At 55.0% G+C, this 16,553-nt stretch overlaps 1 protein-coding gene across 1 annotated transcript in view; it reads right to left on the reverse strand.

The window, feature by feature from the left end:
- PPP1R37 (protein phosphatase 1 regulatory subunit 37) overlaps nucleotides 1-16,479 on the reverse strand; it is a 39,870-nt gene extending 23,391 nt beyond the window's left edge. Inside the window, exon 1 of the mRNA XM_044257132.1 lies at nucleotides 15,931-16,479. Within this exon, the coding sequence (XP_044113067.1) occupies nucleotides 15,931-16,132 (202 nt within the window). The 5' untranslated portion in view covers nucleotides 16,133-16,479. The remainder of the gene's footprint in view (nucleotides 1-15,930) is intronic.
- Between the last annotated feature and the right edge of the window lie 74 nt (nucleotides 16,480-16,553).

Genomic DNA, 16,553 nt, shown 5'->3' on the forward strand with positions numbered 1-16,553 from the left:
CGTTGCCCAACCTGAGTTTCTCTATCTAGAGAAGGTAAGCAACACCGCTTACCTTCATGAGGTTTGTCTGGTAACTAAAGAATATATTTATTCCTCAATTTTCTACCAAATGACGTAGGCTGGGCAGATGAAGGAGTACAAAACATTTGGATCCCTGCCCCCAGGGAGTAACCGCTAGGAAGATAGACAAATACACATATTATTAAAAACAACAACTTAGGGGCGTCTGGGTGGCTCAGTAGGTTAAGCCTCTGCCTTCAATTCAGGTCATGATCTCAGGACCCTGGGATCGAGCCCCGCATCGGGCTCTCTGCTCAGCGGGGAGCCTGCTTCCCTCTTCTCTGCCTGCTCTTCTGCCTACTTGTGATCTCTCTGTCAAATAAATAAATAAAATCTTAAAAAAAAAACCAGAAAACCAAACAGCAACTTATTAGAAAAAAAACACTCTTGTAGGAAAAATAGGGGCACGCACACTTAGACCAAAGGAAGAGCTAGGACAAACCTGTAAGAGAAAATAACGTATCAGCTGAAATCTAAAAGATGAGCAAGAGAGGGAGATTCATTCCTTCAAATACTTCTCTAGTGCCTATTCTGGGCCAGGCCCTATTCTAGATGCCAGGTCAGCCAGAGTGAACGCAACCGTCACACATCCCCTCCCAAGCCACTTACATCGGGGCATGGCGGGGGGGGGGGGGTGGCGTGCAGAAGACAATGAGCAGATGTAAACGAACAGCACGCCAAAGTTGGAGAAACCCTCCCAAGGCAGTGGAGAGAGGCAGCGCAGAGGCCTAGCATGTGGAGCAAAACCAAGGGACTGGGGTGAGGGGGACAGTGTGAGACAAGGCAGGAGCTGTGAGCGGGAACCACATGCCATGGGGCCAGGAAATAGTATTCCACAGGGATCGGGGAGCTGCTCAGCGGTGATGGCATATGACAAAAAGGCCCCACACCTATGCGGTGCTGACAACACAGCGGCCCTGGCTGCAGAAGGAGGTGGACTCTCAGATTCTGGGACTTGCTGAGCTGAGCCCCTGCCACTGTGGCGGACTGGATGTGTCCAGGGTCCAAGACAGGGCTGTTCTGACTTCCGTCATCTTCTGCAAAGGCGCACAACCCCGGGAAGCGACTGATGGCTCCAGGTCACAAAATGAAGGTCCTCACCAGCTTCACCAGATCCGTCAGCCTGGTGCTCAGCAAACAGTGGCAGTGGTTGTGTTTACAGGGACCCTCTTCATAGTGGCCTCGGGCTGGTTGCCACAAAAGCACCCTCCTCTCACGCTGCACAGCCCCAAGGACTCAGGCTGATACCCTCCTTGTCCACTCTCAGACCTGGCAGCCAGAGCTCCTCCTCTCAGAGGCACTCCAGCGGGGACCGACGCCTTGCGTGCAAATCCAGTGAAAGAGCAAGGGAGACAAGGATTCTTTTTAAGAAGGAAAGAGGGGCTCCTGGCTGGCAGTGGGTAGAGCATGCAACTCTTGATCTCCGGATTGTGAGTTCAAGCCCCACGTTGGGTGTAGAGATAACTTAAAAATTAAAATCTCTTAAAAAAAAAAAGAGAGAGAGAGAGAGACAGCACCTGGATGGCTCGGGGGTTGGGCCTCTGCCTTTGGCTCGGTCATGATCTCAGGGTGCTGGGATCTACGCCCACATTGGGCTCTCTGCTCAGGAGGGAGCCTGCTTCCTGCTCTCTATGCCTGCCTCTCTGCCTACTTGTGATCTCTCTCTGTCAAATAAATACATAAATCTTAAAATAAAAAAAGAGAGCAAGAGAGAAGGAAAGAGGTGTCCTGCTCTACTCCCTACCCTTTCCTTCAAGGCCGATGACACATGAGGAAAAATACACACCAGTGAGATAAAATTCCAAAGAGCCAATGACTGACTTTCAACAGGGAAGGAGCCCTTACAAAAGGTTCCAAAACAAAAATGGGCAAAGAGCATGAAGGAGGAACTCCCAAAGAATGTAACGAGGTAACAATAAATAGGTTTAACTACCAAAGGGATGCTCATTAAAACAAGACACCACTGGGGCACCTGGGTGGCCAGCTCAGCTGGGCGCCCTGACTCTCGATTTTGGCTCAGGTTGTGAGATCAAACCCTGTGGCAGGGTCCACGCACAGGCTGGAGCTTGCTTAAGATTCTCTCTCTCTCTCTGCCCCTCCCGCCCCCACTCTCCATCTCTCAAAACCCCCCAAAAAACAACAACAAAAAAAAGGGCACTTGGGCGGCTCAGTCATTGGGTGTCTGCCTTCAGCTCCGGTCATGATTCCGGGGTCCTGGGATCCAGCCCTGCATTGGGCTCCCTGCTCAGCAGGAAGCCTGCTTCTCCCTCTCCCACTCCCCCTGCCTGTGTTCCCTCTCTTGCTGTCTCCCTCTGTGTCAAATAAATAAATGAAATCTTAAAAAAAAAAAAAAAAAGACACCATCTTGGCATCAAAATACCCCAATGCAAATATTATTCATTCATTCATCCAAAAAAGGAAATCAAGAGGATAAAACCAAGTTCTGTCACTCAGGATGAGGCACACATGGTACCTCATCAAAAGCTGCAACTGCTCCTACCCTCTGACCTGGTAAAACCACCTTCTAAGAATTTCTTCTGAGAAAGCTCCCCATAGCGAACATGAAGATTTATGGATGAGGATGAACATCACTGCATTATTTATGCTACTGAAAATGGGAAAGGACCCAAATGCTCAGCAATGTGGAAATGGCTACAAGTAATTACAATGGCCCAATGATGTATTTTAATCCTGCTTTTTAAAAAATGAGAAAATGAAGTGAAAACGAGCTATTCAAACGGATACAGAGTATCCTCCCAGTTTTATTTTTATCTATCTGTGGCAGTGCATCCAGCCACGAAAAAGAGATGGAAAGGAAACGTTCTGGCATTTAATGCTGAAAACATTCCAGGTGGTGCAAATTATTTCCCCAATAGGACTCTTGCATCCAGAATATATATGGAACTCTTACAACTCAGTAATAAAAAGACAAACAATCCAATTTTAAAATGGGCAAAGGATCCGAACAGACATCTCTCCAAAGGAGATACGCAAGTGCCTGATAAGCACATGAGAAGATCGATATCATGAGCCATCAAGGGAAATGCAAATCAAAACCACAGTGAGATGCCACTTCACACCCTCTGCGGGGGAGGGGAGAGAAGCAAGGGGACAGACGCTGGGGCGCCTGGCTGTCTCAGTCACTGGAGCATGAGACTCCTGATCACTCCTGAACTCAGGGCTGGAGTCTGAGCCCCATGTTGGGAGTATCAGAAAAGCAGCAGCAGCAGACATCAACCAGGATGTGGAGAAATCAGAAACTTCACACGCTGTGGAGGGGACAGCAAGTGTGGCAGTGGCTCTAATGGTTAAACAGAGCCGCTGCATGACCCGGCAATTTCATTCCTGGAGAAAAGGAAATGCACATGCACACAAAAACTTGTCCCTTAGCATTAACTCCATTACTGTTCATCACAGCCAGGAAGTGGAAACGCCCCAAATGTTCACCGACAGAAGAGAATCTGAATGGGACGCAGCCACACAGCGGACCGTTCTTCCGTGGTGAGGCACAAGGTTCTGACATAGGCCACAATGCGGGTGAGCTCCAAAAACAGGCGAAATGAAAAGAGCCAGACACAAAAGGCTGCGGAGTGCGTGATGCCATTTATGTGAAATGTTCGGAATCTAAACAGACAGGACATCGGCTGTCGCCTGAGTCGGAGAAGGTGGCGGCTAAGGGGTGCAGGGTTTCTACGGCGGGGGGTGCAGGGAGGGATGAACTGTTCTAAAATCGACTGTGATGATAGATGTACAACTCTGTGAAGCACTGAAAGCCTTTAAATGGGTGAAATACGTGTGGATTACAGCTCAATCGAGCCCTTAAAAAATTCCAGATGGTGAAACTAACAAGTGATTTTTTATTTTCTTCATTAGACTTTCCAAGTTCATTTTGTTTTTTACGATATACATACCTCACTTTTTTTTTTTTTAAGATTTTATTTATTTATTTGCCAGAGACAGAGAGAGAGAGAGAGAGCGCGCGCGAGCACAGGCAGGCAGAGTGGCAGCAGAAGCAGAGGGAGAAGCAGGCTCCCCACTGAGCAAGAAGGCGGATGCGGGACTTGATCCCTGGACACTGGGATCATGACCTGAGCCGAAGGCAGCAGCTCAACCAACTGAGCCACCCAGGTGTCCCCACACCTCACTTTTAAAGGCAGGGGATCAAGGGAATGACCCTCTCCTCAGTGACAACAGTCATCAGCTGCCAGGGTGACTGCACAGCCCTCTCCCTGACTCCCCCAACCAGTTCCACAACAGAAAAGGAGAGAACCAAGACCCTGGCAGCCAACCAGCTTACGAGGCTCCATGCTGGGCCAGGGATGGGGAGGCTCCTTTGCCCAGAGCACAAGTCCTTTCTCTAACTACCAACTTCACACAGCCAGTCGGTGGGATCCAGGCGCACAAGGCAGGTCTCCCTGACTGCCCCCAGGATAAGCCACTCTGCCCCTCAAAGCTACAGAGGAGAGCAGCGGGAGCCCTGTCCTGAGCTCCAGGCCACTTCCCTCTGGCTTGCTGCCTGCTCTATAAAGCAAGGCGGTCACCCCCACACACACACACACCCGATGATCTGTACTCTGGGGATGGGGAAGGGGCCTGCGCTAGCCCTGGATTCTCTTGTCTGCGTGGTTAGTGAGCACAGGCGTTGGACCCAACTGCTGGCGGTGGCGCAGTACATCAGGCGCCTGCCTTCAGATGCCTGTTCCACAGTCAGGCTGCTGTCAGACCTGGCAGCTCTAAGCAGGGCTCCACAAGGGCATCCTGCTGGGGTCCTGCCCATACTTTCTGCCCCACCCCTGACTCCGTCCTAAAGCTATGACATTCCCTGAGCATCCGCTCTGCACCTGAGACACAGTAGTGACTGAGACAGCCTTGGCCCCACCCCAGCTCACAGTCCACCGGGAAAGACAGACCATCAGCAGACAGGGAGGACCCAGAGCAGGCAGGGCCGGGATGGGGAGCCCAGAAGAACACAGCATTGCAGATCCTGAGGGCTGAGCTCAGGCCCAGCAAGGAAGGAGGGTCCCCAAGGGAACACAGCATTTCCTGGTATTCTGATCAAAGTGGGGAGAGCTGGATCAGGAAGCAAGGACCCCACCCAGGGAAAGAAGGGAGTTACAGAACAAAGAGTAAGACGGAGGCCTGAGCTGGGTGGCTGCCTGCCACTGACATCCTCACCTTCCTCCTGTGACACCTTGTTGTTGGAGGGACAGGGAACAGGGTCGCCTGCCACACAGGTGGAAAGGCGGACCAGTTACCCGAACCTGGGCTCTCTCAGCTCCATGCCATGATTTGGCTCCCTCAGTGCTGGGGGTGATCTATGTAGAAAGATGGGGAAACACACACAGTGGGAAAAGACCTCAGACACCATCTTGCTGCACAGAGAGGGCAGTGCCTTGGCTTATAACACACAGCAAGTCAACGGCAAACCCGGCTTCTCCTGCGCTCTACCAGGCTGGCTAGCTTTGGGGTCTGCCAAATCTGGCAGGGGGACACAAGAGGCACCCGCCCCTCTTCATACTCCTTTTCTGGACCTGGGCTACAAGAGGGCAGGGCCTGTCTAATACCCAAGACCCTCACCGCATATTGTTTCCTTCTCTACCCGCCATACAAGCTCTTGCTCAGAGCCAGGCACAGAGCCACATGGTGTGGGCACCAGGGGATAGAGGAGAACCAAACCAACCCCGCCATGCCTCGGTGCTGGTCATGGTCTGGGGGCAACAGAGATAATCAGCAGGCCTACAGATCAACAGACCACCTGATGGCCAGGAACAAAGGACAAACTAGAACCGGGACAGCAAGGCCAACGTTCCAGGACAGGAGGTGGGAAGTTCCTTGTATGTTCTGGGAATTGAGAAAAAGCAGCCACACCTGAACCCAGGGAGGACATGAAGAAGGGTGATCACAGTCGTAGTCAGTGAGGGTGGCAGGAGCCAGGCTTCCGAAGCCGGTGCAGGGACTCTGGACTGGGGGGTTACAGGTCAGAGACCTACTTGAAGCAAGAGAGGAACCAGGTCAGCCCCCCTGAGTGTGCAGGGGGAGCGTGAGAGAGCAGGGGCAGCAGTAGGAACCCCCCTACCTGGCGCCCCACAGGCATGGTGTGTGCCCGTGAGGAATGAGCACACGAGTAGGTGAACAAATTGGGTGAACAAATGATCCCTCCACAGGCATCTTCCTCCCCTGATGCTCTTCAGGGCCCCCGCCTCTCTGAGGCCCCAGTGACTGGGTTTCAAGGGCTCTGAGGCACCCATATTGGGGCACTTGTTAGCAGACCCACTTTGCCTGGGTCCCTAAGATGCCCTGGTGGGCGCAGGGGTGTGCATCCTATGGGGAGCCACACGGACAAGATGTGGTTCCCCGTGGAGCATCTGAGTCTGGGGGCTGGAGGGAAAGGGACCCAAACAAGTAACAACAGCCCAAGGCATGACGGGAACCTGGGCGAGTACATCAGTGCTATGTCTGGGGACCAAGGAGGACCATGCCAAGGAGGTGACATCTGAGCCAGCCAGGGAGTCAGTCAAGAACGGCAGGGAGCTGGCTAGAGGCACACCAAGCAAAGGGACTCAGTGTCCCTGGGTTGGGAGGGAGGGCCCTCCAGCAGGCTCAGAGGTGTGGACTCCATCCTACGGTTATGAAGGGGCCCTCAGAGGCTTTCTGGGAACACAGCAGAGGATGAGGACGATTTCTGGTTTGAACATGGCTCCCCCTTCCCCACCCCATGACTTGGCTTTTGCCTTCCAGCTGTTTCGAAGATAATATGAGTAGATGCGTGGAAGAGCTGAGACCTGCTAAGAGCCCCGTGAGAGCTAGAGCGAGCTGCGATGATCACCACTGCCATGGTCCAGGGCCATGACCCCTCCACTGGGTCACCTCCCCGGTGTTTGCTGGTGTTTGCCTTCACCTCCTGGCAGCCCCTCCCAGCCACCCTGTTGCTTCAAGGAAGAGAACGCGGGCAGCTCCACCAGGACATGGCTGATGACAGCTGGCCAGAGACTGAGAGCGGAAAGACTCAGGGGTGGGTGTGACGGTGGCACAAAGACTGACCCCAGTGGGCTCCAGAAGGGGCCCGCCTACCAGGCCAGGGAGGACATCCCAGCTGAGACCCAGCAAGACCTCCCGGAGCAAGACTGCGCGGCTGGCGACCCAGGCTTCTGCTGGAAAGGAAGAGGGCGCCAGCAAGTCACATGGGCTGAGCGGCTGTCGGGAGACACCTCCCCAGCGCCACCCCCACTGGGAAAACAGCTCAGCGCCTGCTGCAGAATAAGGAAGTGGGAGAGGATAACTTCAGAGCACCTACTGTGCGCCTCCATCCCCCAAAATCCAACCGATGGGACGGCCTGCGCAGTGCCAGGCACCGCAAAGGTTTCTGGGGATGGCGAGGGGAGTCAAACTGAGATGGGCCCCGCCTTCATGAAGCTGTATTCCAAATGGGGGGAGACATAACCAGAGCACGACGACATCCAACCTCTGAACCCCTTCCTGGAACCGGGGACCCCTCTGCCTCTCCCACACTCAATGCCGGGCTCCAGCCTCCTGAGCCCCTCCAGCATGGAGCGCTGCCCCAAATCTCTCGGAGCTGCCAGAGGGGCCGCAGGCTCCGTCACATGAGCAGCACCCGGGGTCAGGACGCACCCAGGGTCAGGACGGGCAGTGCCAGCGTCCATCCGGGAGCTGCCTGACGCTGGGCTGTGCTGCCGGCTCGAAAGCCCTGGGCCTTGGCTCTGTTCCCGGGGAGTCTGAAAGCTCTGAGATAGACCTGCCTGCCAAAATGGCTTCACCAACGGGGACAGTGTGGCACACGAATGTTTCGGGACATGCCCACATCCACACAGCTGAACCCACACCTGGGCCTGTGCCTCCAGCGTGGAGAGGGGGAACTGTCCGCCTGCTTTTAGAGAGAAGGGAGCCTGGGCAGGCACACACCAGAGGCATGACCTCATTCTACTTAACCAAATCTTTACTGACGGTCTGTAACGGGCAGTCACTGTGCCAGTCTCTTTCCAAGTACGGAAAAATCTAATCCTCAATCCCCATTCAAACGGGGACACTGACACAGAGAAGTTGAGCGATTCACCGAGGGGCAGAGCTAGACTGACCGAGTGGGCTCCAAAGCCTGACCTGGGAGGCCTCTTGGACTGCTACCATTTCACGTTTTGGGAAACAAGGTCCACTCCGTGGTCTCTGGATGCAGGCCCTTGGGCCACATGCGTTCTGGATTCAAAACTGTCTGGAATTTTTTTAGAAGAGGAATAGGATAGCTCTATCATGCTAAGACCCCAGCAGGGTCTGGGACAGCTTTTAAAACTTCCTGGATCTGGGAAATGTGGGGTCTGAAGGGACTGTGCAGGTGAAGCCACTTGCTGAGGCCACACAGGAGAGGTGGCACAGGTTCTAAATGCGCAGCCCAGAAGCAGCCCACCACCCCACCCAACGGCAGGATGAACTGACTGGCGGGGGCGGGGGGGGGGAATGTGTGCTCGGAGATCCAGGAAGAGAATGGAAATGGGGGAAAATTGTCATGGAAACACCAGTAATGGCAAAACCTTTGGGGGACAGGGGAAGTTCAGATAAAGCTGACAAGTGTATCAATGAAGTAAAATGTTAGCTATCAGCCCACGCAGGGTCACCTCCCTAGTCTCTAAACCTCAGTTTCACCCCCTTCACACGACCCAGAAAGTTGTGCTAAAAATACCAGGCATGCCCATTCTTAAAACCTTCTGAGGGCGGGGCGCCTGGGTGGCTCAGTGGGTTAAGCCACTGCCTTCAGCTCAGGTCATGATCTCAGGGTCCTGGGATCGAGTCCCGCATCGGGCTCTCTGCTCAGCAGGGAGCCTGCTTCCCTCTATCTCTCTCTCTGCCTGCCTCTCCATCTACTTGTGATCTCTCTCTGTCAAATAAATAAATAAAATCTTAAAAAAAAAAACAACAACCTTCTGAGGGCTCCCCACAGCCCTGAGGCTAACACCGCCCATGAGGCCCCAGCTGGGTGGTCTCTTTCCTGCCTCGTCCTCCTCACCTCTGACCCTCCTGCCTCCACCTCCCGGAAGACTGGCTGCTTTTCCCAACTCTCAGATGTGCCTGGCTCACTGCCCTTGGTGCCTACTTCAGCCACCGCTCACCTGGCCGACTCCTGTGATTTTACGGCCTCAGACAGCCTTTACTCCAGGAAGCTACCTTTTTGCCTGCCTGCCTGCCTGTCCAAGGACACCTGTGAGCACTTCCTGGTCAGAGTCCTGGGCACCCTGGTTTGACTGGAATTGTTCACCGTGGGTCTCCCTTACTCGTCTGTGACCTCCAGGGGGGCAAGGAGTGGGCCTGCCTCACTCCCTGCCCCCTAGCACCTGGCATGGTCATGCTAAATGAATGGATGGCCATGGGGTAACCGAGTCACATACTCAGCCAGTAGGTACTGAGTACCTACCAAGTACCAGACACTGTGCGGCACGGGGAGAACTTGAGCCAAGGGTCAGAACAAGGACCTGATGCTGAGGACAGGGGAGCCGCATGGACCTCCCAGGACTCTGGAGCCGCCAAGAGCCACAGCGAATCCCCGTCGTGAGTTGTCAAATGGGCTGGGCCCTTCACTCGGTCAGTTTCTCATCCCGGCACCACTGCTAGAACGACCATTCCCACTTCATACAGGGTTCTGGGTTTCAAACAAACAACCCGTACAGCCACAGAACTGAATGCAGCAGCACTCCAGAACTCATGTTGCCAGTACTTGGGGGTTAGAGTATTGGACTGCCCGCCCTGAAGCCCCATTCTGCCGTCTATGGGCTCTGTGACCTCAGGTTAGTCACATCACTTCTCTGTGCCTCAACTTCCTCATCTGCAAATTGGAAGGACAGCCCCTACGTCCCAGGGTGGTGGTTAAGAGGTAACTGAGACAAGACACTTGGCCGCATGGGGGCATGTGGCAGGCCATGGGGGGTGACCAGTAAGGTCATCCAAAGAGCAGGGCTTTCCACCCGGGGCCCTCGACACAGCAGGCTGCCTCCCCAGCTCAAATTTCTGCAGTTACTTCAAGTCAGACAAGTCAGTCTGCCCCAGACCAGTCTGGGAGGACAACCCCAGCCACCCCAATCCCAGAGCTGAAAGGCAGTGTCGGGATTGAGTACTACTGAATGGGCTGAGCCCTGACCAGAAGGACAGCCAAACCTAGCCACTGGAACCACCTGGGGAGCTTTCTAGAAACACAGATTCCTGGCCCCCATTTCCAGAGGGCTGCCTTAGTCATAGCTAGACCAGCCCGGGGCATCTGGCTCCACGGTTCTTAACTTTCGGAGCGTGAGACGAAGGAGAGCCACGCACGGGGTGACTTGCTCCCAGACACACGCCCACGTGCACTTCCCCTGACTCACTCACTCAAGGCCTAGCTACTGCCTCCTGGCCGCTAAGTCTGCGTGCTCTTTCTGGGGGCTCACTGAGGAAAAGCCTCCGGCACAGACTGCGTTACTCCGAAAGCTGTCTCCCAAATACCACCACCACTGGGTATTAGATGTGAGGACAGCCTCACTCCTCTGACATTGATCCAGTGCCCAGGCCCTCCTGTGCGCCAGACTGAGGTCACAGAGGTGACTCGCACACAGTCTTTGCCCTTGAAGAGGGAAATATGACACGAACACAAATAAAGAGTTGGAGGTGGAAAGGAGGAGGGAGGGCAGTCCACCTGAGTTTTGAGTGTGTAAAGGGCCAGCCTGGCACAGTGGCACCTCCAGCCCACCCGGGAGCACAGAGGGCTAGGTGGTGGAATCCATGCTCCAGACGGGGCTAAAGCTCAGGGAGGAGGTGTAACTTGTCTAAGGTCATAAGCCAGTGTCCTGAGAGACTACCAGTTAAAGTCTAGAATCTGGGTGCCCTTGCAGCCTCTCAGGCTAGTGGGCCAAGACAGGCTTAGTTCCAGCTCAGAGAGGTCGGGCAACTTGCCCAGGGTCACCCAGCTTATAACAGATGGAATCAGGCCTGGAGCCTGAGGTCTTTCCCAGGCCTGGTCAGGGTCGGGACAGCAGGGTTCTGACAGGGGAGAGGCTGGGGAGAAAGAGGAGTGCAAACACACAACAGAGACAGGAAGCTGGTGGGGCCTGGCGATGGCAGGAAAAAGGAGGGAGACATCCGATGAGCACGCACTATGGACTCTGTGATCTCACTTAATCTGCCCGGTCACCCTATTCGGAGGTACCATTGTCAGCTGCATTCCAGAAACAGAAAAATCTCGGGCAGGGAGAACAATCGCCCAAAGTCACACGGCAGGTTATATGCCAACGCCGGCAGCAGGGTGTGAAGCATCAAAAGCTGCCCCCTCATGACCCCATCACCTGCTCTCCAGCAACACCACCACTCAGGCTAAACCAAGCTAAGTCCCTCTCTCTCCCTCTCCTTTTTTAGCTTATTTATTTATTTTAATCTCTGCGTCCAACATGGGGCTCGTATTCAGGACTCCAAAATTAAGGATCACACTCTCCACCAAGAGAGCCAGCCAAGAACCCCTTGAGCTGAGTCTTCTAAAGCAGGGCCTTTTTCTACCACTGACAGGTGCATTCCTACCTGTCAAACTAGTTTCAACGACTAAATCTACAACACAGATTTCAATGAGAACCAATAGTAAAGCGTGTCCCTCCTCTTTGATCCTCATTTGAGAACACCATGGCCAATGTCCCCACAGACCCTTCCAACCCCCAAACTCGGGTGGCCAGAGGTGGCCTCATCTTTGGAGCCCCCTCACCCTGTGGACATGTCACGGGAGGAGTTTCCTGGTGGGCAAAACTCCCTCCACACACACACACACACACACACACACACACACTGCAGCAGGGCTGACTCTCCTGAGCCAGAGGTCCAGGAGTGGGGAATGAGTCATTGGCAGGACCGGAGGGAGGGCAAATGAGCCTCCCACAGCATGGCCAGTGTCACGTGTGGGAGTGTCAGTGACAGGTGGCCCTCCGCCATTGGTCTTGCAGAGCCCACATCTCCTCCGCACACGGCATTCGTGGGACTGGGAAGATGAGCTGAGTCTTGGGTCATTCCTGCAGTTTGGTCTGGAAGGGTCTCTGGCAAAAGTCCCCCAGGAGAACTGGGACTGCAGGGCCTGCCACCAGGGGCTGTGGCACACCCAGTCAGCCCCTCCTCCCCAGTGCCCACTATTGCCCCCAGGGACAGTGGAGCCCACAGGTGGCCAGGCAGCTCTGAGGCAGCGTCTCCCACTCCCAGTTTCCACCCGCCCCCAAGCTCCACTTCCCATCCCTGCACAACTGGCTTGTGGAGGAGGCCCTGCCCCACCGGTGCATCCCATCTGCTCAGACGGCCTGGGTGGTCAGCAAGGCAGGGATCAGGACTTCACAGATGAGGAAACAAACAAGCTCAGCAAGAACAAGGACCTTGCTGGAGGCCCCGGCGCACGGCCGCCAGGGCTGGCCGGAAGCACGCTCTGGCTGCACAGGTCCCACGAGCAGCCTGCTGTTGTCCCTTCCAGAATAGCTGCACACAGGCACCCCTGGCACGCATTCCCCCATGATCACCTTGTGCCCTCTGAGAGGCTGAGGAAGTGGAAATGAGGACGGACAGTGTCTGCTCTCCTGTTTCAGTGGGGAAGAGACCCCAAGTATGAAAACGAGAATCAGAGGTAACAGCAGATAACCACTAGTGCCCCAAAGAAAATAAGGGCTGGGGGCGGGCGGGCAGAGACACTATGTGAGATGGGAGCCAGGCCAGGCCCCTCTGAGCACTGGGTTGGGTTGCGCCTCCAGAGGTCTGGGATCCCGCCCATGCCAAATCCTCTCACCTGCAAGGATCCCCAACACGTGACCTCAGGCGGGGGCTGATGGGGCTCTCGCCCTCTGGCAGACACCCCCAGAGGCTCCTCCCCAGCTGGGCCACCACTCCAGTCTGGGCCTGGCCCAGCTCTCCTCCCTGAATGCTCACCTGTGCTGGGGCCCCCGATTCCTCTAGTTCGGGGGCGCTCCTGCACCTCCTGGCTCAAGCAACTTCCCCATCTCTATGATGGAAGAGCAGCTTCCAAGTGACCTCTCTCCCATGAGACCAGCCAACTCTCCCCGCACCCTCGACCTCAAGGTCACATCCCCGCAGCAGGCCCCACAGTGACTCCTCCATCACCCTTCCCACCAGGTCCACAGGTCGAATGACACCCCCTGTGCTTTCTCACAGCTTGAAGACCAAGTCCAACATATCTCCCATCCCTCCTCTAAGCCCAGCGAAGTCCTCCCTGCAAGCCCCAGCGAAGACCCTTTGGCCTCCCAACCAGGTAACCCCCTTGGCCCAACTTTCTGTCCCTGGCAGGACTCCACCTTCCCTCGTCCCAACCCAGGCAGAAACTCACTATCCTCCCCAGGCACAGAGGCTAGCCACCTGCCCCCTTGGCATTGACAAGCCTTCCAATGCCCTGTCCTGCAAATCCCCCTGTCTAAATTCACCAAAGTCACCCATGATCCCTCCCCTGCTTGGGGACCAAGATCCCCCAACTCCTTCACTGCCAGGCCAAGCCCTCAGCCTCTCTCCAGAGCCAAGAGAGACCCACTCTGCCAGCCCGGAAACTGATTTCTCAACTTCTCCGTGTCATCACCGCTCTAACTCAGACCCACGGACTCCTCCGAACCAGTCCCTGCTGTCCCTCTTTACATTTCCAGAAAAGCGAGACTCCCCCAGCCTGTAAGCTGTTACCACCTCCCCCTACCCGGGAAGACCAATCAGAAACCATCCCCTCAGGTCCTCCCAGCCAAACTCCAAGGGACCCCTGTTTCTTGACATTCTTCCCTCCCCTCAAACTCCTTCACAGCCTGGGTAACAGCAGCTGCTATTTCTGTGGCAAGAATTTACAAGGACTATTTTATTTAATCCTCACAACTACCCCGCAGTAGAAATTAGCACCTCCATTTGCAGAGAAAGAAACAGGAGGCACAGGGAGGAAAAACAGCTTACTCAAAATCAAACAGCTGGTTACACACAGCTGTTCCTCTTCTGGGAACCTGCACACCAGAAACTTGCCCCCAGCCCTGCCCCCGACCCTGTGCCAACTCTCCCCCTGCCCCCACCATGGCCCTCCAGCTCACAAACTGCTCTTCTTCCCTTCTGCTTGCCCCAGGCACACAAACTGACCACCATCTATGTCCCTCTCCTGAAGGCTTGGGAAGCAGAAACACCCAGGTCCCAAGCATATGAGCGGACCCCTCTAGACGGGCCCCTAAAATGACTAATATCACCAACGTCACCCTGAAAATGACCAACAATAACTGCAACTTCACGAAAGCTCATCCTGGCCAATTACTTTGCATACATACCCATATTCAGCCCTCCCTTAAAGCCTTCGGAGGACTATTACCACCCACTTCACAGTCAGGAAAAACTGAGACTCCAAGGAGTTAAGACAAGCAGCCTGAGGTCATGAAATGGGTAAATGGGAGTCAGGATCTGATCTGGAACGTCTGCTCTCCACCATCCTACTCAGCCCAGCCAGGTCTTTCTCTCCTCCCGCTCTCAACTCCCAGAATTGGGTACCATGCTATGGCCAGGACCCTGTATGACTCTTCCCCTTCCCAGCCCAAGTCCTCCAACCCAAAAGTGACACCCATCCAGAGCCCAGGGCCCAAGATGTGGCCAGCTCTCGACGCCAACAATCATAAATTGCCTCTTTAATGAGAACTCGCCAAACTGGCACTTATGCAGACTACCTACGTGCTCAGCTTCCAGTTACCATGTTTCCCACTCTCACAAAAAAGGCCACAATTTCTCCACCACACAGACTAGCAATAGTGCCACCTCTTTCCTGGGACCAAGTCACTTTTCAAGTGACCAGCTTCTACTGAGCCAGAACCAATCTGTGACCCCTCTCTTCCTGGGCTCCACCTTGGCAAGATATATCTCTCCAGCACAGAAACAGACTCAGTGGGGGCACCCATCTACTGAGTGACTCTCCAGCTTTGGCCCTATAGGTAAAACACACACACTTCTCAACTTTCAGCTCCAACACGAATCTGACCTTCAGAGGACCCAGATCTGCCAACCTGCTCCCTCTCCCAACACCTCAAGCCAGCAAACTTCTTCAGGCACTCACCTTCTGGCGATTCCCCAACTCTTTCTCAGGGAAAAAAAAAAATTTTTTTTTAAAGAGACCCTTCTATACCCAAGCCCCAAAGCTCATTGGTGACTGATACTACTTTGCTTCCCTTTTAGGGAAAATAAAAGGAGGACTGCAGTAACTCTTTTTTTTAATGTCAAGATCTAACACCACCTCTGACTATCTCACCCACCTCCAAAGTGATCATCCCCTCTGCTCCTTTTCTGGGAGTTTGTTTACCCTGACTCCCTTTTCCCAACCTCAGGATTTACCAGCTCCTCCGCAGCCACAGGACAGGCCGGTTTATTCCTCTTCCTCCTTTCAGCCAAAAAAGTGAGCAACAGGACTACCTCTTGTCCCAAGGTTTGCACACCAGCAACTTAACCTCTTTCCATCCCTATGAGCCCATCAAACTCCACCCGGCCTTTCAACGCCAATGCTGATCCATTCTTCCCTCCCTGGCTGCTCTCTCTATGGTTGTTGGGGCGGGGGGGGGGGGACTCAAACACTTCGGCCCTACCCATCTCCCATGCGTCCAAACTTTAATTGCTTATCGTCTTAATTCCTAAAACGACCATCTTCGGCGTTGGAGAAGGAGGGGTGCGGGGGGGGGGGACAAAAAAACAGCTACTCTTCACCTTCACAACCCAAAAGGCACCTCGTCTCTAACATCCTGCAGCTCTAAACTGACGACAGTCCCCTTAAATCATCATTAGGTGCAATTCAATGAGCACCACCTCCGTGCCGGGCGCTGCACTGACTTCAGGTCCGCCACGAGCCCGCCCCCGCGCCCCGGCGGTAGCTACCGTGTCTCCAAGGGTCTTTGGGTTCCACCGCTCCGGACACGATATCCTCGTCGGAGGGGAACGTGACGCGCTTGGCCGCAGCCTTGAGGCGCCCGTCGGCGGGGGACGATGCGGGGCTGGGAGATCGGGCCTCGGCGGGGGCCTCCTCGGCGTCGCCGTCCGCGCCCGGCCCGGGCGGCGCCTCCTGCGGCGGGATCTCCATCGCCGCCGCCGCCGCCGCCTCCTCACGGGGGCCCCGGGGACATGTCCCGGACCCCGGGCTTGTGTCTCCGGGCCCGCCCGCCGTCCCGGGGCATGGGCTCCGCCGCTGCTTCAGGCGCCGCCTCCGACCGCTCTCCCGGTCGTCGTAGCCGTCGCCGCCGGGAGCTCGAGCGCGCCTCCCCCGAGCCTCGCGCGCGCCTGCTCGTTCGCAGCCGCACTTTCGTTAAGAGCCGGAGCGCACGTCGCGGACTAAGGAAAGCGGAAAATCAATTTAATCTATCTGCAGGTAGGGTTGTCTCGCGGGTTGTTGAAACGGGTAACAAGAGGCAGAAAGAGCCAAGGGAAAAAGAAAAGTGAGCAGCGAATCGGCAGAGCCGGAACTGCAGAATACGAGGGGCGGGGCGAGATGGACGCCGTCTCCC

Source organism: Neovison vison, chromosome 7 (genome assembly GCF_020171115.1).
Source record: "Neovison vison isolate M4711 chromosome 7, ASM_NN_V1, whole genome shotgun sequence".
NCBI lineage: Eukaryota > Metazoa > Chordata > Mammalia > Carnivora > Mustelidae > Neogale > Neogale vison.